The sequence below is a fragment of the Erpetoichthys calabaricus genome, chromosome 14, assembly GCF_900747795.2.
Source record: "Erpetoichthys calabaricus chromosome 14, fErpCal1.3, whole genome shotgun sequence".
Taxonomy (NCBI): Eukaryota; Metazoa; Chordata; class Cladistia; order Polypteriformes; family Polypteridae; genus Erpetoichthys; species Erpetoichthys calabaricus.
Genome location: NC_041407.2, coordinates 6,339,589 through 6,364,254, shown reverse-complemented (window position 1 = coordinate 6,364,254; position 24,666 = coordinate 6,339,589). Strand labels below are relative to the sequence as shown.

Here is a 24,666-nt window from a genome sequence, read left to right as displayed (position 1 = left end):
AGAATGAGTGTGAGGAGCTAATCCAGATCTTCAGAATCTGCCAAGCAAATTGATAAAGCAGATCCAGCAGAAATCTTTCAACGTAAGGGTGAATCGAGTACTCGAGGATATCAGTGGAAATTAAGGTCAGGCCCGGAAACCAGGAAGCAAAGTGTTGTGGGACTCGGGAACAAACTCCCAAGATGTGGAGTTGCAGCAGAAACCTTGAGAAGTTTCAAGAAGGATCTGGATAAGATATGGGGACAGCATAGTGTGGGGGTGCCCTGAAAGAAGGACAGACATCCTGCCCAGTGATAAAGCCAGCCAGGAGGCCATGATGGAAGAACCACAAAAATTGATCCAACCAGGAGCAGGTCATTCCCCCTACAGAGCAGGTGGTAGTGTTCTTCAGGGCTAAACGCAATTAGGACACCCGCAGGGTTGCATGGGAAATGGAGTCCCGAAATGCGTTTTTGTCAAGGTCTTTTGGGGTCCACCAGGGACAGGACTGTCCTGGTTACCGCATGACCCAGAAGTGCTCCAGATGACCAGGGCAAGAGACCAGAAACAATTCCCAGGTCAGGCTTAAAACAAAGGCTGCTGCCTCATGGGGCAGGAGAGGGCGGGTGATGTTGAGGGTCCGTGGCTCTAAACGGATGGCCAGTTTTTAAATAAATAATCGCTGCACTTGTGGCTTAAGCAGGGGGGGCATGGTAGCATGGCAGCTGGGGCTCCCAGGTGCGGTGCAGTGCCAGTGTTTCCTCACTTACAGGCACGGGTGCGGAATCACCCATGTCCATAATTGATGCCGGGGGCTGCTAATCGCCACACCTGTGCCACGTCCCCATTATAAAAAGGAGAAGCACAAGTGCGGAGAGGAAAAAAGAAATAGAGAGAAGGAAAGAGAGAGCGGAGGTTAGAGGAAGAAGACGGAGGCAGGAGGCGCTGAGAGCCGGTGCGGGAGCGAGCAGGCAGCTGGGAGTACAGACCCGGAAGGAGTGTGTGGCCGACACTCGAAGAGACAGTTGGAAGTGGTCACTCCAGCTGAGCGATTTCAAGGAGTTGGAGTGACCAAGAAGGTTGACGGCTCACTTCAGAGGGCTGAGCCGCAGCGTGAACACACTGGCTGTTGGGGAACCCAAGTCTCGGTCCGGTGAGGTAGCTGTAAGTAGGCAGGGGACAGAAGGTAACCGGACCAGAGGAAGGTCAGCTGCACCTGCTAATAGGGCGACTTCCCTGCTGCAAGGTCTGTATGGGATATGCAGGGGAGCCGCCAGTTAAAATGGAGAAGGCACCGGGTTTTTTCTTAAAAGGACAACCTCCTGCCGTGGTTTTAACCTCATTTTAAAGGTTTTGTTTTTTTGGATTTTAACCTCCACTTTGTTCACCTCATTTTAATGGATTATTCATTTATTAACTTTCAGCACTGCACTGTGGACACTCTTTTTGGCTTAGTTTTAGTATTTCTAATAAAAGCGCTGAGCACCTTTTCACCATTCACTTGCTCAGAGTGATTTGTCCCCATCTGAGGGAGCTTGGAGCAGGACACCACCATCACAGGGCGACGCTTGCTGGAGGAGGAATGGAGGTGGAGGGAGAGAGAGAGAGAGACAAAGAAAGAAGAAGAAAAACACACTGCTGTCTGCTTTATTGTGCTGTGGCATGGTGTCGTACTGTGCTGTGAGAAACGGTTTTGGGAAGCGTTTCCCACAGAAAAAATAATAACCTGTGCTGCTGGAAATGTGGCTGTGTTTGTCTGTGTCGGGTTCGGGGAGTTGGTGCGCCTGCCCCCACCTAGCCCCCCCCCCAGGCCACAATAGTCAAACAACTGGGCTGAATGGACTGAAGGGTGAAATCTCTTCCATTCTTTCCTTGTGCCGACATTAATAGAGAATAATTGACAACGGCACGCCAGAATACCGAAGCTCAGGTAAAAAATCAACATCCTGGGCTTAAAGGGTCTACTGTACCTTGCGAAGCTTGTACTCCTCTTCCACCTGCCCATCTTCATTGAAGTGCTTGAGCCAGGTGGAGACGTCCAGACGCTTGTACATGTTCTCCTCGGGATGCGTTTCCGTGGAAGGCAGATTGGGGCGCCGAATAGAAAACTGCATGCAGGTCTTCTCATCCGCCACCTGCTCGAGAATGGAAAGAGGTGAAGCGAAAATGTTTAGCGTTAGACGGTTGGGTCTTGTTTCCAGTTCAACGGCTCCTCTTAACTCAACGACAAAGCCAGTACCCAACACCCTTCCCCATTGTTTGGGTTCTTTTTCGATAATAAAATCTAACAAGCACCACCTGTGGTCGTCTTAACGTCTGTCTGCCCATCTCCCAACGAGACCCCCAGTGGACCACTGAAAGCTGGCACATTTCATTGTTTAAGTTAAATACCCAAGGAAAGTTTAGTTTCCGCTGAGATCCCTCGAATCGACTTCACTGTGCACATTTATGAAATTTGAAAACTTCAGTAAAAAGCCCTGCCAAATTTTTGGAAATGTCTACTATCTTACCACAGAGAAAACACTTTATTTACGGAATCCCGTGACACTTCCAAATTCTGCCCGGATTCATCCTGTTTGCTTTGACTCTCCTTGAGATGTTTCTAGAGCGTGACTGGAGTCCACCTGCGGGCAACTGAACTGATTGGACGTCGTTTAGAAAGGCCCACGTGTACCTGTGCATGGAACGTCTAACAATTTAACATTGCAAAAACCGAGCCGTCAAGTCCAAGGAGCTCCCAGTGGACTCGTGTGATCAAATGGTGGTGAGGCACAGATCAGGACAAAATGATAAAACCATTTCTAAAGCTTCAAACGTTGCCAGAAGCACAGTGTGCTCCTCAAGAATCGTGAGATGTTTGCAACCACCAGGACTCTTCATGGAGATGGCTGTCCAGCCAAACTGACTAACCCTGCAAGAACGGTCTTGGTCAGGAAGGTGACAAAAACAGCCCATGGTCACTCAGAGGTCTCCTGCTGTGATGGGGACATCCAATCGGAAGGACGACCATCTTGGCAGCACCCCATCAATCAGCCATTTAGGCCAGAGTGCTGGACTTCCCGGTTAGAGTTTGCCAAATGGAGGGCATACAGACAAAACTTGAACTCTTTGGGTAGAACTTCAAGCACAACATCTGGTGAAGACTAGGCACTGCCCATGACCTGCCTAATACCATCCCTACGGTGAAGCACAGTGGTGGTACAATCATGCTGTAGGGGTGCAGGGATGGAAAGACTGATCAGAAATGAGGGAAAGATGATTGCAGAAAAAGACGGAGAGGAGTCCTGGAAGAAAATCTTCTGTAGAGTGCACACCACCTCAGACAGGGGTGACAGGTCACCTTTTACTATGACAATGACCCGAAGCGTACACAGCCAAAGCCCAGACTCAAACCCCATAGGACAGACCTGAAGATGGCCCTTTAAAGGCGCTTCCAATCCAGTCTAACGGGGCTTGAAAGGCTCTGCCAGGGAGAATGGGATAAACAGCCCAAATCCAGGTGTGCAACGCCTATAGAGACGTCCCAAGCCGGAATCACTGCCAAAAGGGGCTTCTACAGGCTGGAACAAGCCAGCCTGAGATCTCATAGTGGGACTTTTCTTTGTACTGGATTGCCTTGTTGTTTTGGGGAAAATCCTGAAAAACTATGGGCCTGAACACTTGTATGAAGAAGAGATTTCAGTGTTTTGGATTTTTAACAAATTTGCAAACCTTCCTGAAAATGTTGTTTCCACTTTGACATTATGGGTTAATGAGTGTTGATTGATGGACCAAAATGACAAATGTATCTATTTCAGGTTAAATCTACAACGAGATAAAGCGTGCAAAGAGTGAAGGGGTCGGAATACTTTCTGTATACGTTATCAACAAGCACATTTCTGAGACAGAACTGTTTCTTAGTTTTCTTTGAAGCCCCCATCTTCAAGCCACACTGCTATACGCACAGCTTATAGTCTAAACAAGTTCAATTCTTTCATGTAATGCATCCCCCTGTCTGGTAAGCGAGGTCTGTCACTCCTGTGCATCTGAGGTTCGCCGTCTGGGCTCATCGGAGGTAAGCACTACCACTCCGGGGCACAAGGGGGTGCTGTTGCCAATCGTATCATCTCCCTTTTTCTCTTACAGCCCTGAGAAAAGCACCCACTGAGGGCAGGTGACTCTGCCCTTTTTGGACCAAAAGGCAAAGGTGGTCTCCCACCTGAGTATGGACCACTTTAAGAGAAACTTGGATCCTCTTATTTACTCTTTGCTTTTGCTGTCATGTGATGTGCCATCAAGCGCCAGTTTATTTTGGAAGTCCATCCATCCATCCATCCATTTTCCAACCCGCTGAAACCAAACACAGGGTCACAGGGGTCTGCTGGAGCCAATCCCAGCCAGCACTGGGCACAAGGCAGGAACCAATCCTGGGCTGGGTGCCAACCCACCGCAGGTCTATTTTGGAAGTCATAAAATTTTAAAAGGGGCAACCCGGTCAGCGCCCCGACATTTCCTCATCTGTGACCTTTGTGGACAACAGGTCCTTCTACGCCAGACCCCCTAATACCTGTGTCACTAATGCTTCAGTGGAAGGACATTTTGGTTTGAGTGATTTTCTCCTGTATGCCCACCCACAGTGTAATAAATTGTCCCAAGTGATTCAGTTGGGGTCACATTAACATCTTCCTGGGTATAAACGAGAGGAGCTTGTAATGTCTACTAAGTGGAGTCGTGGAAATGTGCCATGCAGCAGGCTCCGTTTCCAAAATGATTTCTTCCGTTTGTATGCTAATGACCTTCCTGAAGAGTGCCCAAGGGTGGGCTTTCACACACAGGCAGATGAAAAAGTCACAAACGTATCTGCAAAAAAAAAAAGGGCCCTCGGGCAGCTTTTGTGTTGACAGATTACATGAAGAAAGTGTCAAATTGGATTAGTAATGCTTGTCTGATGGGAAATTGAAAGAAAAAAATAAAGGGAGAAGCACGGCTAAAAAAAAAAAAATCAGTGTAGTAGAATCAGGCAGGGGATGAGCCCGTGACGTAGTGGTAATTTAACCTTCAATAGCATCTTGAACAATGAGCTCTGCCTCAATGCATGTCATAAAACGGCAACTCAGTGCCCTCAGTGGACAAAAAAAAACAAAAGGTGCCTAGGTATAGTGCCATCTTAGAGGTGGGTGTTGTAAGCTGGAGTACCAGACATAGCAAAATAAGCAAAGTAGGCCTACAAAAGAGCCATAAAGCCAGCCAGGACCTTCACTGGCCAACCCAGAGCAGGCTCACTTTTATTCAGCCAGTTCCCCAACTGCTACCTGCAGGCTTTGGCGTACACGGGCCTAAAATTGGGGAATCTCGTTTTAAAAGGTCAAAATACAAAGGAAAATACCAAAGTGCCCTACAAGAGTGAGAATGACCCTAAAGCTCTGGGTTATGAACGATATGGCCGTCAAGAATCTGTTTACGCATCAACGTGTGTTTTTGTGTTTCATTGTTATTCTTGAATGTTAATCTTTCATATTATGCTGCTGTTTCTGTTGTGTTTATATTTGATATATTAATAGTGCACTGTGACTTAAAATGTCCTAATGCTGCTTCTGCTTTGTGCGGGCGGTTCCTTAGGAGGTGGGGCCACCATGAAGTCACTGCGGCTGAGCCCGCCCCCTGTCTGTATTCTCTGCCAGAGATGAGGCCTGAGCAGCATGGGATTGAAGTCGTGGAGAGTTTGTTGGGTTTGTGTTTCTTTCTGGTTTTTGGATCTCACTTACTGGAACTTGTACTGGTAATTTTTTGTGCCGGGGTTGCATTTTGGCAAATCCGTTTTGCTCTTTTTGAGCACCCTTTGTAATACCTTTTTTTATGTTTAATGAAATATTCTTTCATTTTATCAAGAATCACAAGGGGGATCTCGTATCTTAGCTAAGGACCTTCCCCTGGTGACTTGTCAAATTCATGTTTAATGTCATTCTTGATTATTTTCTTTATCCTGTATTATGCACTTCAATCTTTAGTGTTGATTTTGTCTATTTATGCAAACTGCCCATTGTAATGTTCCGTATGCTTTGAGGGTGGTACCCCAGGAGGCGGGGCCACCTGCCAATCACTGCCAGGAACCGCCCTATAAATCTGGAGGACCTTCCACAGCTGCTGCACTTTGAATGCACTTAAGGAGAGGTGAGTTCTTGAGTCTTTTTTGTTAATTTACTTGATTTTTGACACTCTGCTCTGAATTTTGACCAATCTTGGGATTTCACATTGGGACTTTTGCTTGTACCGAATTGCTTTTTGTTTTGGGAAAATCCTATACTGCCTTGGGGCTCCACAGAACTTTATTGTTATTGAAGAGGAGCTTTAGTGAAGAATAAGTCTTTTATTTTTATTCTACGAGTCCCTTTCTGTGACTAGCTGGGGTTTTTGATGGGATTTCCCCCCTCTAGCGGCCATTTCTGGAAGTGCCTTTGGGACTTTCAGTCATAACACTGCAGTTTTGTTTGGTTTCTCCCTCTTGTGAGGCTTTCTGCTCCATTTCTGACCGCTAAGTTTATTATTTTGTAACTTTCATACACTTTTCCCATTTTCGAAGCCTACCGTTATATTTAGGAGTACACCTGACTGGGTGAGCCTCTTTTGGTCTGGCCAGTTAAGGTCCCGGCCTGCTTGTGCGTCTTCTTTTTTTTGTGCTGCCAACAAGGCTTTCAGTGTAAGAATTGTAAACAGCGGGGCAAAGGATGAACAAAATGTGCGTGGAGAGGAAAATCGGCCTGAGTCAGAAACCAGAAAGACAGACCCGACAGAAACGAACGTCAAAGCCGAAAACGGGAGAGGGGGAACAAAACTCAAAGGAAGTCATGAGGTTGTAAACTGAAGCATTAAAGTGTATAGCTGCTTACTGAAAGGGCCCTGTTGTAAGCAATGTGATAATAAATAATACAAGGTGAGCCACATTTCTCCACGTCATTGCATGAGGTAGAGGTAGCCGAGTGGGTTGGCATGGGGGGTTCCTTTAATAGGTGACCCCTTGTAGTTTTGTGTTGGCAACATGCTTTGGTCTGGTGTGCACCATGCTTTCACTGTCTGTCGAATCCATCATCACTACACGACGCAGCTTCCGAACGCAGTTCAGCATTCCTCCTAACGGTGACGTCCCAAATCAGAATACAGTTCTTCAGTGGGTGGCTAAATTAGGACAGACAGGTACAACATTGATCAGAAAATCTCCAGGCCGTCCTCAGACTGTACGAATGCCTAGAAACATCCAAACTGTAACAGCATCAATTCTGCAGTCTGCTAGACGTTCAGCACGCTTCTGCCTTTGGCATTTCCACCACCTCTTTGATTTTGCATGAGGACCTTAATTTCCATCCACACAAAATGATGGGTGTGCAGGAACTCAGTGAGAGAGACTGGGAGAGCCGTAGAGAGCTGTGTGCCAACATTCTGCAAACCGTTCATCGAGATGCCATCGTCATGTGCAGCGACGTGGCCCATTTCCATTTGAATGGTTGCGTAAATAAGCAAAACATTCGCTATTGGGCTGACACCAACAGTACTGAACTTCAGAGACCCCCGCACAGTGAGCACACGTGTTACAGTTTGTAGGCCCTTACTTTGAGGAGGGGGGAGCAACAGTCAGCGTCACTTCAGAACGTTACATTGAAATGCTGGAGAACGTTCTGCACCCTCAACTGGAAGAAATGGATGTGGTGAACGCCTGATTTCAACAGGATGGAGCGACCGCTCATATGGCACGGAGATCCAGGCAAGTTTTGCAGGAGATGTTTCCGGGGAAGCTGATCTCCCTGCATGCCGATGTCATGTTTGCCTGATCTCACTCCGTGTGGGGCTCTCTCAACTCGAAGGTATTGTGGCAGACGACTGGGGACCTTGCCCCACCAGGACGCCTGGAGAAGGGAAGGGCTGGGAGAGGGGCAATATCTTCTCCGTGGGCGCAAGAGGGCAGACCCCCCTGGATTGCATCAGGGGCCATGGATACGGAACAAACCTGTAGGGGGCTGTGGCCACCACCAGGGGGCACCTGGATGGTTCCAGAGCTGGTGTGGTGGAAGTGCTGCGGGATGGTCATCAGGGAGCACAATATAAAAAGAGGCCGCCACCTCACTCCAAACAGGGAGCCGGAGTCGGGTGGCAGAGGACAGAGCTTGTGAGAGAGGAGTGGAGGTGGCAGAGAAGGACTCAGTAATTGTGAGTTGTTTATGATGCATTGTGGCGTGTGCACTGAAGAGTTTTGGGACATTGTGACTCGGTGTCTGTCTGTGTCGAGGCCGATCTTTCCACAGCACACACACACACACACACACGCCGACCTCAACACCTTGAAGCCCTCAAGGACGCTATTCACCACGAAATCACCGAACGAGTCACGTGAGCGTTCAGAAATCGTCCCGAAGAGTGTATCGCTAATGATGGCCACCATCTCGAAGACATCATTTTTAAAACACAGTGAAAAAAATCTATTTTGTGTACCCTTTGTGTTGTAATGAAACTTCTTTTTGGCTCACCCTGTAATAATAATACATTTTATTTATATAGCGCCTTTCCCATGCTCAAGGACAATGACTAAAATGTGGATGATCTTTTATGCTCATACAGGGGGTTTAAAATACCATCTCAGTACTGGTAAACACTCCCTGGGTCGCGTCTAGACAATGGGAGTTCTAAATAGCGTGGCGGAAAATCAGCAAATACCACCTTAGTCATTAATTAGAGAACTTTATGACACTTTTGGAGGCCTCACCTCCTTTCTGTTGTGTTCGGAACTCCATTTCATGGCAGAATCCTTAATAAAATTGATGACTTATTAACCAAGGGGCAAAATACAAGAAACTATTCGAAAAGGCAACAGCAATTTGACTAAAAGGCAATCTGAAGCGAGTTAAGTCCCAACGCACAACCCTGAGGACAATTCATGGACGGGCAAGAAGAATCCAATGAAAAGCAATTCTCTCAAACTCCACGACTAACTCAATGCTCCACTGCTGGGCTTCTCTGTCTATAAAGCCAGGAGGAGGAGCCAGCAGCAGTGATGTCAGAATGGCCCTGCCTCCTGGGGCTCCACCCACAGCATTCATTCACATTCTGTTGTGTTCCTCCACTGGCTTTTTCTTGTGTCATTTCTCAGCATTGTTCATTTGTTACACTCGTTTCTGTTCGTGTTGCTCTATTTAGTTTAAAGTTTTGAGACAGGTTACAGGCTCAAATTAGTGTGTTTGCCCGCCGGACCAGGGGTTGGCGCTGTCCTCTAACTCTTTCTCCTCTCTCTGTCTCTCTACAGGACAACAGAAGAACCCTCAGCCTAACTATCACTTTTACGGTCACCAGACTGCATCACTTCCTGTTCCGGTCCACCAGATCCCACCTCCTTATGAAGTCACTTCTGGTTCCGGAATGCCACATACTCATGACGTCATTTCCTTCCACCGACCATATATGGACACCAGCTCCTCTTTGTTATAATCAGTTCTGTGTTGGACTCCAGATGTTATTCATTTGTCTGATGCCTACAGTATATGGGGTGCGGAACCCCCCAAACCTTTGACGTTATCTTTGTGTTTAATTTACAGTTTTATTACTTTCATTATTTGTGAAGTATTCATTATTTATTTTAATTTAGCTTCTACGTGTGAGTCTGTATTCTGCTCGGCTCCTTGTATTTTTGGGTGAAGGAGCTGGGACCACCATTAACCTTACCAAGAAGAGACTGTCCAGTCCCCCCAAGTCTTCAAAAGCAGAGATCCCGGTGGTCCACACAATGCACCTCAGAGGAGGGGTCCGTGAGCGCTGCTGTTTCTTTGTTTTGTTTTTTTGACGGGTTTCTGATCTGTTGTTCCTTTTTTTTTTGGATTATTCTCCAGGATTTCCTTTCGGAATGATGTGCTCCGGATTAACTTTCTGGGCCACACCGTGTTGTCCCTTTTATTTTTTTGAGCTTTTTGCTATTTCTTTTTGTTCTAACTACGCCTACATGAAGAAATTTCTGAAGTGACTTAGGGTTCCATGTTGGTGGGACTTTCCCATCATCTCAGTATTTAAAGATTTTAAGATGCCATCAAAAGGTCAATAGCACGTTAGGTTGGGTTTGGTAAAACTGTTGCAAAAGAAGAAACGGAAGGGGCAGCGACAGACACCCTGGTGGGATTATGGGACCACCAATTCATGGAAGCCTCAGTTCAGAAGACAAATATATCTAAGGGGAGGTCAATATGGGAGTTGGAGGACAACTGAGCACCCAGAGGTGCAGGGCTTTGACTTGGAACATCCGGCAGTTTCCGCCATCAGATTTGTCGTCACCAGGTTTCCCTCGCCCTCCACTGGCCACCTTGTTTCTTATAAACACTTTATACGTTAGTTACTCTTACCTGGTCTTTGAGCTGAGTCTCCCTGCAGTACTTCCATTGTTGAAAAACTTCAGAGAGTTTATCGAGGCCACCGTGGTGAAAGTGAAAGATTTTATACTGGCTCTCCCGGCTGGCGATGACTAGCTGGCCACTTGTGCAGGCCTCGTCACTGTGGGGCAGGAAGAGAGAGGAGGACGTCAGTCACATAACACAAGAATAGAAAGCTGACATGTGAGACCCTTAACAGCAGAAGGACAACTCGCCCAGTTCAAACACTGACAACTGCCACTCGTTGAAGACAAACCGCCGTCTGACACAATCTGTGCTTAAGTAAGTGAGAGGCAGCGGACCCTGAAAAGTACAACGTGAAGCAAGTCGGGACAGAAGGGTATTGTGCTGCTCCAAAGATGGCAGGCACCTCTTCATCTTCCATCTCACATCATGAAGACCTTTGAGAGGCTGGTCCAGGACTATTTGAGTCCTCATGTGGTAGACCACCAGACCCTACTTCAGTTTGCCTATTGGACAAAGACTGGAGTGGAGGATGCAATGATCTCTCTGCTCCACAAAGCCTGTTCTCACCTGGACAAAGCTGATGGATGGATGGATGGATGGATGGATGGATGGATAGATAGATAGATAGCAATTGGTATAGTAGGCAGGATTAGATAGATAGATAGATAGATAGATAGATAGATAGATAGATAGATAGATAGATAGATAGATAGATAGATAGCATTTGGTATAGTAGGCAGGATTAGATAGATAGATAGAATTTGGTATAGTAGGCAGGATTAGATAGATAGATAGATAGATAGATAGATAGATAGATAGATAGATAGATAGATAGATAGATAGATAGATAGATAGATAGCATTTGGTATAGTAGGCAGGATTAGATAGATAGATAGATAGATAGATAGATAGATAGATAGATAGATAGATAGATAGATAGATAGATAGATAGATAGATAGATAGATAGATAGATAGCATTTGGTATAGTAGGCAGGATTAGATAGATAGATAGAATTTGGTATAGTAGGCAGGATTAGATAGATAGATAGATAGATAGATAGATAGATAGATAGATAGATAGATAGATAGATAGATAGATAGCATTTGGTATAGTAGGCAGGATTAGATAGATAGATAGATAGATAGATAGATAGATAGATAGATAGATAGATAGATAGATAGATAGATAGATAGATAGATAGATAGATAGCATTTGGTATAGTAGGCAGGATTAGATAGATAGATAGAATTTGGTATAGTAGGCAGGATTAGATAGATAGATAGAATTTGGTATAGTAGGCAGGATTAGATAGATAGATAGATAGATAGATAGATAGATAGATAGATAGATAGATAGATAGATAGATAGATAGATAGATAGATAGCATTTGGTATAGTAGGCAGGATTAGATAGATAGATAGAATTTGGTATAGTAGGCAGGATTAGATAGATAGATAGATAGATAGATAGATAGATAGATAGATAGATAGATAGATAGATAGATAGATAGATAGCATTTGGTATAGTAGGCAGGATTAGATAGATAGATAGATAGATAGATAGATAGATAGATAGATAGATAGATAGATAGATAGATAGATAGATAGATAGATAGATAGATAGATAGATAGCATTTGGTATAGTAGGCAGGATTAGATAGATAGATAGAATTTGGTATAGTAGGCAGGATTAGATAGATAGATAGAATTTGGTATAGTAGGCAGGATTAGATAGATAGATAGATAGATAGATAGATAGATAGATAGATAGATAGATAGATAGATAGATAGATAGATAGATAGATAGATAAGCCACTCTATAACAGACAGATGGTCAGATGTGAACACTTGCACTTTCCTCCTCATTTGGTACTTCAGCCCTCTCTTTCTCTGATCCATAAACACACACACACACACACACACACACACACACTCTACTGTTCTGAAATGCACATTCTGGCCCCAGCAACACAGAAGGTGTGAAGTTCACAAGTCCCTGCCATGCCTGCGTTGAGCCGTATCCCTTTAAAGCTGCTAAAGTCAGAGGCTTTCGATGCTTCCTGGTGTGAATGTGGAGATGAGGTGTTACTGACTGTGCTACCTGCAGTGTAATTTTAACTTAAATTGAAAGATCACCTTTTTATTTAGCTGCCTTCAAGCATAAAGGTGAAACAGACAAACTAAGTGCCAGAAATGCATGGACGCCTCGTCTCCCCATCCATATTTATAAAGACTTTCTTTCCTCAGGCTCTTTCTGACGTGTTTCTTATCATTATGGGGTGGGGTTGGCTTTAATGGCACAGGTGGTGCTTACCAGTTTTATTTCCATAGTTTTGTTATGAATTGCTTTTCAGATCCATTACAGTATTTAGGAATCTGCTGCCACGCCTTATAATGTTAATCGACAGAGAAGACGCCATACGCAGCGTGTGCTCCAGCGGCTGAGCGTTTGTTCTGCTGTGTTGATTTCATTGTTTGTATTTTTTAACTTCCACCTCATTGGCATCTTGCCCTGCTTTAAAACATTCATGTCCAGACCCTTTTAATACCAAAGAGTCAAAGACTTGAAGTGCTCGGCTTATCCGACGGCACAGAAGGGTCTCCCCAAACGAGTCAGGTGTTCACCGTGAGAACTAAACATGAAGTGCTGCCCTCGCTCTGGCCGGGGTGGGTTGCCACGGGGCCTCACGTTCGTATCTTCTTCATTGGTAAACTGGTGAAAGAAACTGCGGCAGCCTGTCAGCGGGAGGGACCCATCGGGATGTTAGGTAAACAGTATTTAAACCGAGAGACGCAAACAACAATCATGCGTTACCCACCCTCGCGTCCTGCTGAGGCAGCACCAGATAATTGGTAGCTTTCGTTGTTTTATGGAGGATCTCCTGAAGCGGGATGAAGCGCGCAAGTGGAAGGCGTGCAGATCAGTGGGACCCACGTATGCAATCGACGAGGCGACAGGTACGAGGAAAGGCGGCTGATAAAATGGCTTCCATGCTGGTGGCTCGGTGACTGTACTCAGGGCCGCTCCACTGGGGACCGTTGGCTTTGCATGAAAAACTTAATAATAATAATAATAATAATAATAATAATAATAATAAAGTCAGCAATATTTAACTTGAAGCTGACAAAAAAATAAGAGTAATTAGGGTTCGTTGCAGAAGTACGCAATCCGCTTAAAGTCCTCACCATTCTCGGGCTGCCAATAAAATGACTTAAGTGTGGTAGCGGATTATTATTTTCAAGCCAAAGTTACTAATTTGATCAAAGTGTATTTTTAACAAAACACAACTGCTTGCCTAAATATTCAGACCCTTTATGCCCCCTTCAGGCCAATATGCCCGTCTGTGAGGACATCGGAAGAGCTGAAGAACATCATCGGGCGGGAGGGGCCTGCCCACTGGCCAGTCCTGGATCTGTAGGTCGTGGCATATCAGCACTAAGCACTGAGCCACTGGGCACTCCATAATAAAAAAGGATTGAAATCGACTCATTTAATGCAAGTTATTATTATTATTATTATTATTACAGTGGCAATAAAATAGTAGGTGACCCTCCTTTGGACTTATCAGGTTTTCAACATTAGTTGGTCATGAAATGTGATTGGATCTTCTCGTCTGAATGCTGTGTCCTCCATAATGTTTGGCACAAAGACACATTTTCCTTCGATTTTTTCCTCAGCTCCATAGTTTCAAACAATTCATACATTACATTGTGATTAAGACCTTTATTTAAGGGGATTTGAGGACATTTTGGTAACACGGCACTTTTTCTACACATTCTCCCCATTTCAGGACACCAATTGGTGTCACAGGTGTTTGTGATTCCTCGAGTGGGTTTCCAGACTTCATAAGATACCTCGGCCTGCTTCTGCCCTTTGGAGTTTGTAGGTGCTAATGTTCAACAGGAGGACAAGAGCTGTGCCAGTGAACAGTCAAAGAAGCCATCGTGAGGCTGAAAAACGAGAATCAAACCATCGGAGACATCGGCAAAACGATAGGATGACTGAAATTAACTGTCTGGAATATCATGAAGAAGAACGAACAGACTGGTGAGCTCAGGAATTGCAAAGGGCCTGCTAGGCCAAGGAAGACCTCCACTGCTGATGACAGAAGAAATCCTCACTGTGGTCAAGAAAAAGCCCCCAATGCCTGTCTGACAGATCAGAAATTGTCTTCAGGGGGCTGATGTGTGTGTGTGTTAGAGATGACTATCAGCAGAAGATTTCATGAGCAGAAACACAGAGGAGGCCACACTGCGAGATACAAACCACGAAAACAGGACGGTCAGGTGACAGTTTGTGAACAAGGACTTGAAAGATCCTGCAGAATTCTAGGTAAAGGTCATGTGGACAAACAGGACAAAGATGAACCTCATCAGAGTGATGGCGAAAACCAAGTGTGGAGACGACAAGGACCTACTGAAGATCCAAAGCAGACCACCTCATCTGTTAAACATGGAGGTGCTAGGGGTGTCATGCCTGGCACACTTCTGTTCACTGATGACGACAGTCGCATGTTGAATTCTGAGGTGTGTAGAAACATCTGATCTGCTCAAACTCCAGTAAAGGCCTCCAAACTCAGTGGATGGCGCTTCATCCATCTTGTAGGATTTGTGTTTTTGGGACTTTGTATGCTTTGAGATTTACATTCGGGCAACACTCCTGCTGTGCCTTTCGTGCTCCTTGGAGCCTTCGTCCTATATTGGCCCTTGTGTTACCAGCCGGGGTCTTACCGTGGGCACGCTGAGGTATTTTTGGGACTCTGAGGTTCTCTCCGAGTTCATGAAAAACACCCAGGAGTGCAGGAGTGGAGGACTTGTCCACATCTCAAATGTCTGTGGGTGTCAAGCAGCTCTTATTTATACACCGTGAAGCCAATCCTGGTTTGGTTTATATTTCTGCCTGTTCTTAGTTTGGGGTGTCGGTGGATTGAAACTCATTGGGGTTTGGGGGGGTTAATTAAACAAAACATGGAGAACTGAATCGATGCCATAACCTTAACTGACTGTGAGTATGGAGGAATATTTCAGACACTAAATAGAGAAATAATGTAAAGATGTGGATGATGAGCCAAACACACTGCTGAGGCAACACTGGAGTTTATCTTCTTCCTCTTTCGGCTGATCCCGTTAGGGGTTGCCACAGTGGATCATCTTCTTCTATACCTTTGTCCTCTGCATCTTGCTCTGTTCCACCCATCACCTGCATGTCTTCTCTCACCACATCCATAAACCTCCTCTTAGGCCTTCCTCTTCTCCTCCTCCCTGTCAGCTCTATCCTTAGCACCCTTCTCTCATTATACCCCTCATCTCTCCTCTGCACATCTCCAAACAACGCAATCTCGCCTCTCTGACTTTGTCTCTCAACCGTCCAACTTGAGCTGACCCTCTAATGTCCTCATTTCTAATCCTGTCCATCCTCGTCACACCCAGTGCAAATCTTAACATCTTTCACTCTGCCACCTCCAGCTCTGTCTCCTGTGCCACCGTCACCAGCCCTTATAACAAAGCTGGTCTCACTACTGGCCTATAGACCTTCCCTTTCACTCTCGCTGATACCCGTCTGTCACAAATTACTCCTGACATTCTTCTCCACCCACTCCACCCTGCCTGCACTCTCTTCTTCACCTCTCTTCCACAATCCCCATTACTCTGTACTGTTGATCCCAAGTATTTAAACTCATCCACCTTCGCCAACTCTACTCCCCTCATCCTCACCATTCCTCTGACCTTCCTCTCATTTACACACATGTATTCTGTCTTGGTGGTCCTACTGACCTTCATTCCTCTCCTCTCATATCTCCACCTCTCCAGGGTCTCCTCAACCTGCTCCCTACTCTCGCTACAGATCACAATGTCATCAGCAAACATCACAGTCCACAGGGACGCCTGTCTAATCTCGTCTGTCAACCTGTCCATCACCACTGCAAATAAGAAAGGGCTCAGACCTGACCCCTGATGTAATCCCACCTCCACCTTGAATGCATCCGTCACTCCTAGAGTTTATCAATGCTACAAAATAGAACATTCTGGAATGGCCAAGCCAGTCACCTGATTGAAACCCAACTGAGCAGGCCTTCCATATGCTGAAGAGAAAACGTAAAGGGACAAGCCAGTGAAACAAGCAGGAGCTGAATATGGCCGAGCATCGACAGAAAAGACCCCTTGGCACCTGCTGATGTCTACAGTACGAGTCACAGACTTCATGCAGTCACTACATGCATGGGATATACGACAAAGTCTCAAACATGACAACGACTTTAACAGACCTGCCACCGCTGTGTTATGGTGCCATGATATGGGGCGACCACGTAGTAAAAGTGTCCGCAGATGAAAGTCTGCGATGTGCACTTTAATCTCAATATCTGAAGTGTTTGATTTGTAATTGTGAGCCGTGGAGCAGAGGAGTCAATCGAGGAAGAGTGTGGCTTTGCCCCCAAAACAGGGCACGGTATATATTAATCAAAATGACTTCATATTTGTCTGTTTATGTTTCACTATTATGTGTTGCACTTTCTTTTTTATATTCTACTAGCAAAATACCCGCGTTTCGCAGCGGAGAAGTAGTGTGTTAAAGAGGTTATGTAAACATATATATACATATACATATATACATATCTACATATATATATACACATATATACATACATACATACATTCACATATATATATATATATATATATATACATATCTACTTATATACATATATATATATATATATATATAATCTGATTGTATGGGTGGTTACCTACCAGGTAATGCTTATGATTGGCCAGCAAGTCAGTTAACATTCGCCACGGTGCCCTCAGCTGTGAGAAGCAGATCATAGAATGGTTGAAAATAGTTTACTGTCAAATAATGCAAAGAGTACGCGACACGTGTTTCGCCCTAATTCTGGCCTCATCAGGCGTACACACTCACTGCATATAGCCAAATTCCCGTGCTTCGCAGCGGTGAAGTATTGCTTTTAAATTTTAATTAAGAAGAAAAGAAAACCTTTTTAAATTGAGGGAAAATTTACCAATAACAATTTATTAAGGATCTGTTTTTTTGTGAAGCTGCCTTTACACAGCCTGTCCGCTGTTTTATAAACGAACGCCATATAAGGCCATCCTTTCTTCTTCCTTAGCGGTTCTGTATTGTTTTATTGTTCGTTTATTACGATTGTTATAGTTATTGTATAGGTATTTGAGACTCACTTTTCTGTTCAGGTACCCATTTCCTTTATGTAATCCGCAGATTCTCCGCTATTTTTTGTTCGTTTATTACGATTATAGTTATTTATTGATTCCCTTCTTTAGCTGACTGCCTGCTCATATAAGGTGCTCTGCTGTTTTTTTGTGAAGCAGCCTTTACACAGCTTCTCCGCTGTTTTATAAACAAACGCTATATAAGGCCATCCTTTTTCCTTGCTTTGCCAAGGAAGCAGCCTTTTTATTTAATCCACAGGTTCTCCGCTGTTTTATTGTTCGTTTATTACGATTGTTATAGTTCGCTTTGTATACCACGTTGTCAGTTCAGCACTCCGGTTGTAATATGACCAAGTCGTGCAAGCTTACTGTTGAGAATGCAACGTATAGTTGTACAGGAGAAAAGCAATCTTGCCAAACTTAATTTAAACTTACGGTTTACACCGTGCTTTGTTTCCGCCTTAGCTGCACTTATAAATATGCTTGTATGCGTCACTCGCTCGCTTCTTATTGTTTCGCTGCCTTCTCAATTGTGTAATGAATGTTTTCTTCAGCGCTCTTTGGGGCTCTTCCTTGTTTTCTACATACTGCGTTTACAGTCAGTTCACGTGATTATGTGGGCGGCGTGATGACACGATACGCAAGTATGCCTCCCACGGCCAGCGAGCTGCAGTCCATTACAGTATATGGACAAAAAAGAGGATCCAGTTATGACCGTTACGCTTTGAATTTCAACTTTTGTAAGTAAGCTGTAAGGAATGAGCCTGCCAAATTTCAGCCTTCCACCTACACGGGAAGTTGGAGAATTAGTGATGAGTCAGTCAGTGAGTGAGTGAGTGAGTGAGTGAGTGAGGGCTTTGCCTTTTATTAGTATAGAATTATAATTACCATATAATACGCTGGGGTCAACAGAAGGAGTGACTCAGCTGACATTTTGTATTCCCTGCCATCACGAAGACTCCAGTGTGACACGCACTGCACGATCAACTTCACATTTCTCTGATTGAGAACGTGTCTGATTTGATTTATTTGACTAGTATTTGATTTGGAGACCCCGCGCATAGCAGTGGGTCGCCTTCCAGGCTCAGCTGAGGTATGCAGTACCACCCCGAAGCTAGAGGGTGGGGGAGACGTCATCCCAAACCTTGTCACCTGCCTCCACAGACTCAGAGAAGGTGTCCAAGTGAGGGCGACTGACTCCGCCCCTTCTGGATCAGGTGTCCTATGAAGTCCCGGGAGGAGGCATCTCACTTTGAGAGGACGGAGCTCCACGAGAAGCCAAGACCTGCTCGGTCGAGCCACACCTTTGAGAGTCAGAAGGCTGCCGCCTGTCCTTTCAGCTCTCTAGTGCCACTGGGTGCTTGTTTTGTTTTCTTTGTTAAAAGAGTTAAATGGGACGACCCCGGTTAGTGTCTGAACATTTCATCCTGAAAACGGGTTTCACGACTGTTCGGCCACAGAAGACATCCCAGATGGGAGGCCACCACTCATTTCTATTGGGCTAATTTACAATCGCTGATTAATTCAATAAGCACGTCTCGAGGATCGGGGAAGAAACGGGAGGCCTAGGAATTAAGGAATTGAAGGATTGACTTTTTTTTTTTTCACGGACTGAATATTTAAATTTGTTATCGGGTTCTTATTTTATTACAAGTGGAAGCACATAAGCTCATTTCTTTCAGATGTCAGCTGCCTTGTTTCTCTTAGTAAAGATTTAAACACAATTTTAAAACCACTGGCACCTGAAGAAGAGTCGCAAGGACCTCATCTGGCCCAAGTCCACCCGGAAAACTCCACACAGCTGCTCCAGGGCCAACACCTTCTGCTGCTCCTCCCACTTGCTGTTGTGTGATTGGCTGCTGATGTCCAGGAAGGACGTGTTGTTGTCCAGGCTGGAGGCGGAGCTTGCAGAAAGAGTCATGGAGTCATCACAGGTCTCCCTGCAGGAAATGAGGAAACAGAAATGAATGACAACCAAAGAAGAAAAAACAAAGGCCGATTAGAAATGGACGATGACAGCTACAACAGAGCAGGCCAGTGACATGATGGCCACATGCGAGATGCAAGCTGCTCAAACAAATTCTATGAAACCGACTCATCTACCTGCATTTGGTGGCTACTACAGTGGATCCCAGCTGTTACTTCAGAATAAATTCTGCAACAAAAACACGGGAATACAGTTGGAAACTTTCTAAAAGGATGCCAAACAATATGAAGTTTTTCTTCACATAACTGTCTTGTGTTCTTCTTCCTTCACACTACAGAGAAACCGCCCAATGAGGGCAACTGACTCCGCCCTTTCCAGTCTCTGGGCCATTAAAGCACATCTGCCTGGAAAGCGGTGTTGATTCTTACCCAAGTCACCAGAGCGAAGGAGCTCCACTCTTACTTGACGGCAGATGAAGAAGTCTCTATCGTGGTAGCCATGGCTGGAAGGAATCTGTGCTTCATTTTCACACCATCAAATGTTATTAGTGTTTAAATATTTGAGTAAATGGAGATGGCCGGATTGGTGCCACAAAATGTATTCCTCAGATGACGACAATGTAAAAAATCTATCCCTACCTACTATACCCAGTTCTATTAATCTATCTAATCCTGCCTACTATACCAAATTCTTTCTATCTATTGTTTAAATATAGAAAAATTAAAGTTCTATCTATCTATCATAAGTTATTCCATATCTATCTATCTATCTATCTATCTATCTATCTATCTATCTATCTATCTATCTATCTATCTATCTATCTATCTATCTATCTATGTAATGCTGCCGACTATACCAATTTTTTTCTATGTATCTATCTATCTAATCCTGCCTACTATACCAAATTCTTTCTATGTATCTAATCCTGCCTACTATACCATTTTTTCTATCTATAATATAGTGCCTTTCACATCTATCTATCTATCTATCTATCTATCTATCTATCTATCTATCTAATCCTGCCTACTATACCATTTTTTCTATCTATAATATAGTGCCTTTCACATCTATCTATCTATCTAATCCTGCCTACTATACCAATTTTTTTCTATCTATCTATCTATCTATCTATCTATCTATCTATCTATCTATCTATCTATCTATCTATCTATCTATCTATCTATCTATCTATCTATCTATCTATCTATCTATCTATCTATCTATCTATCCCTATTATACCAAATTCTATCTATCTATCTAATCCTGCCTACTATACCATTTTTCTATCTATAATATAGTGCCTTTCACATCTATCTATCTAATCCTGCCTACCAATTTTTTTCTATCTATCTATCTATCTATCTATCTATCTATCTATCTATCTATCTATCTATCTATCTATCTATCTATCTATCTATCTATCTATCTATCTATCTATCTATCTATCTATCTATACCCACTGGATGGGTTCGTCGGACAGATTTTGTCCACTCTTGTGAGGTTGTGGATGTGTTTTTATTTCTCTGCCCCTTTCCTAAGTGAGGCTGAGGACTTTTGCAGCTCTGCTTTCTCTTTTCCAAGGATACAAAAGTAGCCAGCCGGCTAATTATGAACTTGTCACCTCTTCCCGAGTTCCCCCAAGGACCTGAACAGGAGTGAATGGCTCTCTGGAGCGCAGATTTCACTCAGGATCTCAGCGCGACACAGAATGACAGCCTTGCATCATTCCTCCTCCGAGAATCCAGAGCTCCCATCTCACTCGGCACTTGTTACAGGGCTTGTATTTAAAACAAACGACAAGAAATCTCAGCGGCAGATCTGCAGAGGGAATGAGCATCACAATCTAAGAGGATCAGGCATCGTTGGAATTACTGAGACTCTCTGTCAGATCTGCCTGTTCATAATCTACTGATCTATGTGGAGGTTTCCTACATTAAGTGCTCTTATTTCTTGATAGTGATGCATTTTGTAGCAAAATTAATAATAACAATACTAATCATCATCTAATTATAAACACAGAAACACAAACGTCATTGTAATGGTTTGTGTTAATTGTCATACTTCAGGTATAGGTAATGGAAAATAAATTAAGCTTTCAAAAGACATAAAATGTGTCACAGTTGTAACTTCCACAAGTGGAGAGGGAAAACGTCAAAAACCCCTCGACAAACAAATAAAACAATTAGTACGTTAGAAAACTAGCAAGAAAAACAGTCGAAAAAACAAAAGATCTAAGGCACCGCAACTACAACCAAAACAAGAGCTAAAAAAATCAAAATCAACATACAAAAGTCGTTTTTGGAAACAAAAAAACAATCGACAAAAAGTTAAAAAAAAAGATTTCAATATCCTCAAACTCAGCTGACCTTTTAACTCAGGGTTCTCAAACTCCGGCCCTGGAGGGCCGCAATTAAAATGAATTCAAAAGAAGTTAATTAGCAGCAATTAAGAAAAGGGTTAGAATGAAAACCTGCAGCCACTGAGCCCCTCCAGGACCGGAGTTTGAGTTTGATAAACATCAGGGGTCTCGAATTCCAAACCCCACCCCCTAGCAACCGCCGAAGGACATCAGCAATGCATGGACAAAACAAAATGGCGTCTGAAACGATTCAAAACCAATATTCATACTACAGTTTGTCCCCACAGGTGGTGCAGTGGTAGTGCTGCTGCTTTGCAGTAAGGAGATTGTGGGTTCTCTTCCCGGGTTCTCCCTGTGTGGAGAGCACTTTGAGTAGTGAGAAAAGCGCTATATAAATGTAAAGAATTATTATTATTATTAGTTTGTCAATTTTTTTTTCATCAGAATTGGATTACTAGACCAAGAAAACCCCTAAACAGATCCAAAAATGGATTTCAAGACATGAAGAGAAACATATAAATAATTAAGAAATAGTCACATCATAACAAGCAGTGGGCGGCACGGTGGCACAGTGGGTAGCACTGCTGCCTCGCAGTTGGGAGACCTGGGTACCCGGGTTCGCTTCCTGGGTCGTGGAGTTTGCATGTTCTCCCCGTGTCTGCGTGGGTTTCCTCCCACAGTCCAAAGACAAGCAGGTTAGGTGGATTGGCAATTCTAAATTGGCCCTAGTGTGTGATTGGTGTGTAGGTGTGTTTGTGTGTGTCCTGCGGTGGGTTGGCACCCTGCCCGGGATTGGTTCCTGCCTTGTGTCCTGTGTTGGTTGGGATTGGCTCCAGCAGACCCCCGTGACCCTGTGTTCGGATTCAGCGGGTTGGAAAATGGATGGATGGATAACAAACCGTTCATTCATTTCTAAATCAAAGGAAAATGTTGAAGAGTTTGAAACAAAGAAAAATAGAAAACTGAAAAGACAGAAAGCAGAATCAGAAAGGAAAAGCCGAAGGTCAAAAAACAGCAAGAATTTAAAAAATTAAATTAAGGTTAAAAGAGAATCCAAAACTATAGCAACTAATTAAAACAAAATACAACATTCCAAATTAACAGCTAAAGGTTGCTAATTTAAATTAAATAAAGTACAAAATTATGATTCAATGTCCAAAATCCAGAACAAAAAATTCGGACGTGAGCGTCAGTAGGGTTTGCGCCCCTGGAACCAAGGGTGAACTTTCTGATTGCAAAATCAGTCATTACGATAGCAACAGACGAGAAGAATTCATAATTAATGGCAGAATGACGGTGTTTGAGGGTTCCTCTAGATCAAGGGTCCCCAACACCGGACCTGGATGGCTGCAGTGGCTGCAGGTTTTCAATTTAACCCTTTTCTTAATTGGTGAACCGTTTTTGCTGCTAATTAACTCCTTTACCATTCATTTTTAATTGATTTGTTTGTTAAGATTTGTTCCCCTGAATTTCTTCATCGTTCCTCTGAATTGCTTCAATTCTTTCCTTAAACAGAAACGAAATGTGACGTGAGTGAGCCAACAGAAGATCAACTAAGTCAGGGCCTCAAACTCCAACCAGTTTCTTTTTCATTTAGGCTCCGAGTCTTGTAGTTAATTAAACCCGTTCTTTAATTCCACAGCTTATTGCTGCTCTCATTGTGTAATAGCAGACATTTCCAAAATTGTGGATTTTCTCTTTTCTAAGAGCACTGGTGAAATGTTTTGTGGACCTGAGCAGATCAGCATTCCTGAGAGCTCCATCTTTCTTTATTTTCAGATATTGTATGATGGACACATTTTGTGTTGGTTCATTTTGTATTGTTTGAGAAGCAATTAAAGGGTCTGAATCTTCAAGAGCAAGTCAGTTAAAAATTAATTCAAAAGAAGTTAATTAGCAGCAAAAACAGGTCACTAACTCAGAAAAGGGTTAGAATGAAAACCTGTGGCTACCGGGGCCCTCCAGGACCGGAGCTGGGGACCCCTACTCTAGAGTGCTGCCTCTTTCTCTTGCACGATTTGGCTCAAAAACAAATCAGCACGTCGTCATCTCATAACAGGCTTCAGCTTCGAGTTTGCTATTTTTCCGTCCATCCATTTTAGCTCGAGACCATCCTGCAGAAACTGTGACACACAGACAGACACACACCTATCACCGAGATATCAGCATTTTCAGTATCGGGGACCCTAAAACATCGAGATTCATCAAAACCTGGAGATCAACATGCCTGACGAATCTAAAGCTTTCAGTCTTCCCCCATAGACGGTAGGTTATGGTGGGGGAGGACACAAAGCAAAAAAAAAACAGAAATCTGAAAACTAAACTAAATAATAAGCACAAAACAATAGGGAGCAAAACAACACAACGCATGAGGTGAATGCCACTACAAGATGCAATGGCTGCAGGCACAGCTAAAATAAAAAGCATAACCACAGCACTGGGAGGGCAATTACCTAATCTGGGGTCTCACACCACAATTTAACAATTAAAAAATGACCTAAATTAACAAGACGCAGAAGGGTAGAAATGAAACTAACGAAAGACATATGGAATGCTTAATAGGTAATAAAAAAACAATAAATAACACACCCAACTTAGCAAAACTGGAGAAAACTCCTTCAAAACAAGCAAAAAAGGAAACAAACATCTCAAGGTGAGACGTTGGATCACTGAGCCAAACCGCAAGTGGTGCTGAGATTCTCAGCGGCTCCTTAATGTAGCCGTCCATTCAGAAATGAGACTTTGTGACGACCAAGAAAAATGTTTAATCTCATGTCTTGATGGAGAAAGAACAGAACAACAGTCCAGCACTGGAAGACAGCACACAATGTAAAGACGTCCATGGAAGAAAAATAAATAAATAAAT

General features: G+C 43.8%; 1 protein-coding gene across 2 annotated transcripts in view; it reads right to left on the bottom strand.

Moving 5' to 3' along the window:
• Nucleotides 1-24,666, bottom strand: part of tbc1d16 (TBC1 domain family, member 16) — a 181,786-nt gene that overhangs the window by 74,575 nt on the left and 82,545 nt on the right. For both annotated transcript variants that reach the window (XM_051936499.1, XM_028820023.2), the window contains 3 exons: nucleotides 19,257-19,454; nucleotides 10,332-10,479; nucleotides 1,950-2,114 (listed from right to left, as the gene is read on the bottom strand). In XM_051936499.1, coding sequence (XP_051792459.1) covers nucleotides 1,950-2,114; nucleotides 10,332-10,479; nucleotides 19,257-19,454 — 511 coding nt within the window. The remainder of the gene's footprint in view (nucleotides 1-1,949; nucleotides 2,115-10,331; nucleotides 10,480-19,256; nucleotides 19,455-24,666) is intronic.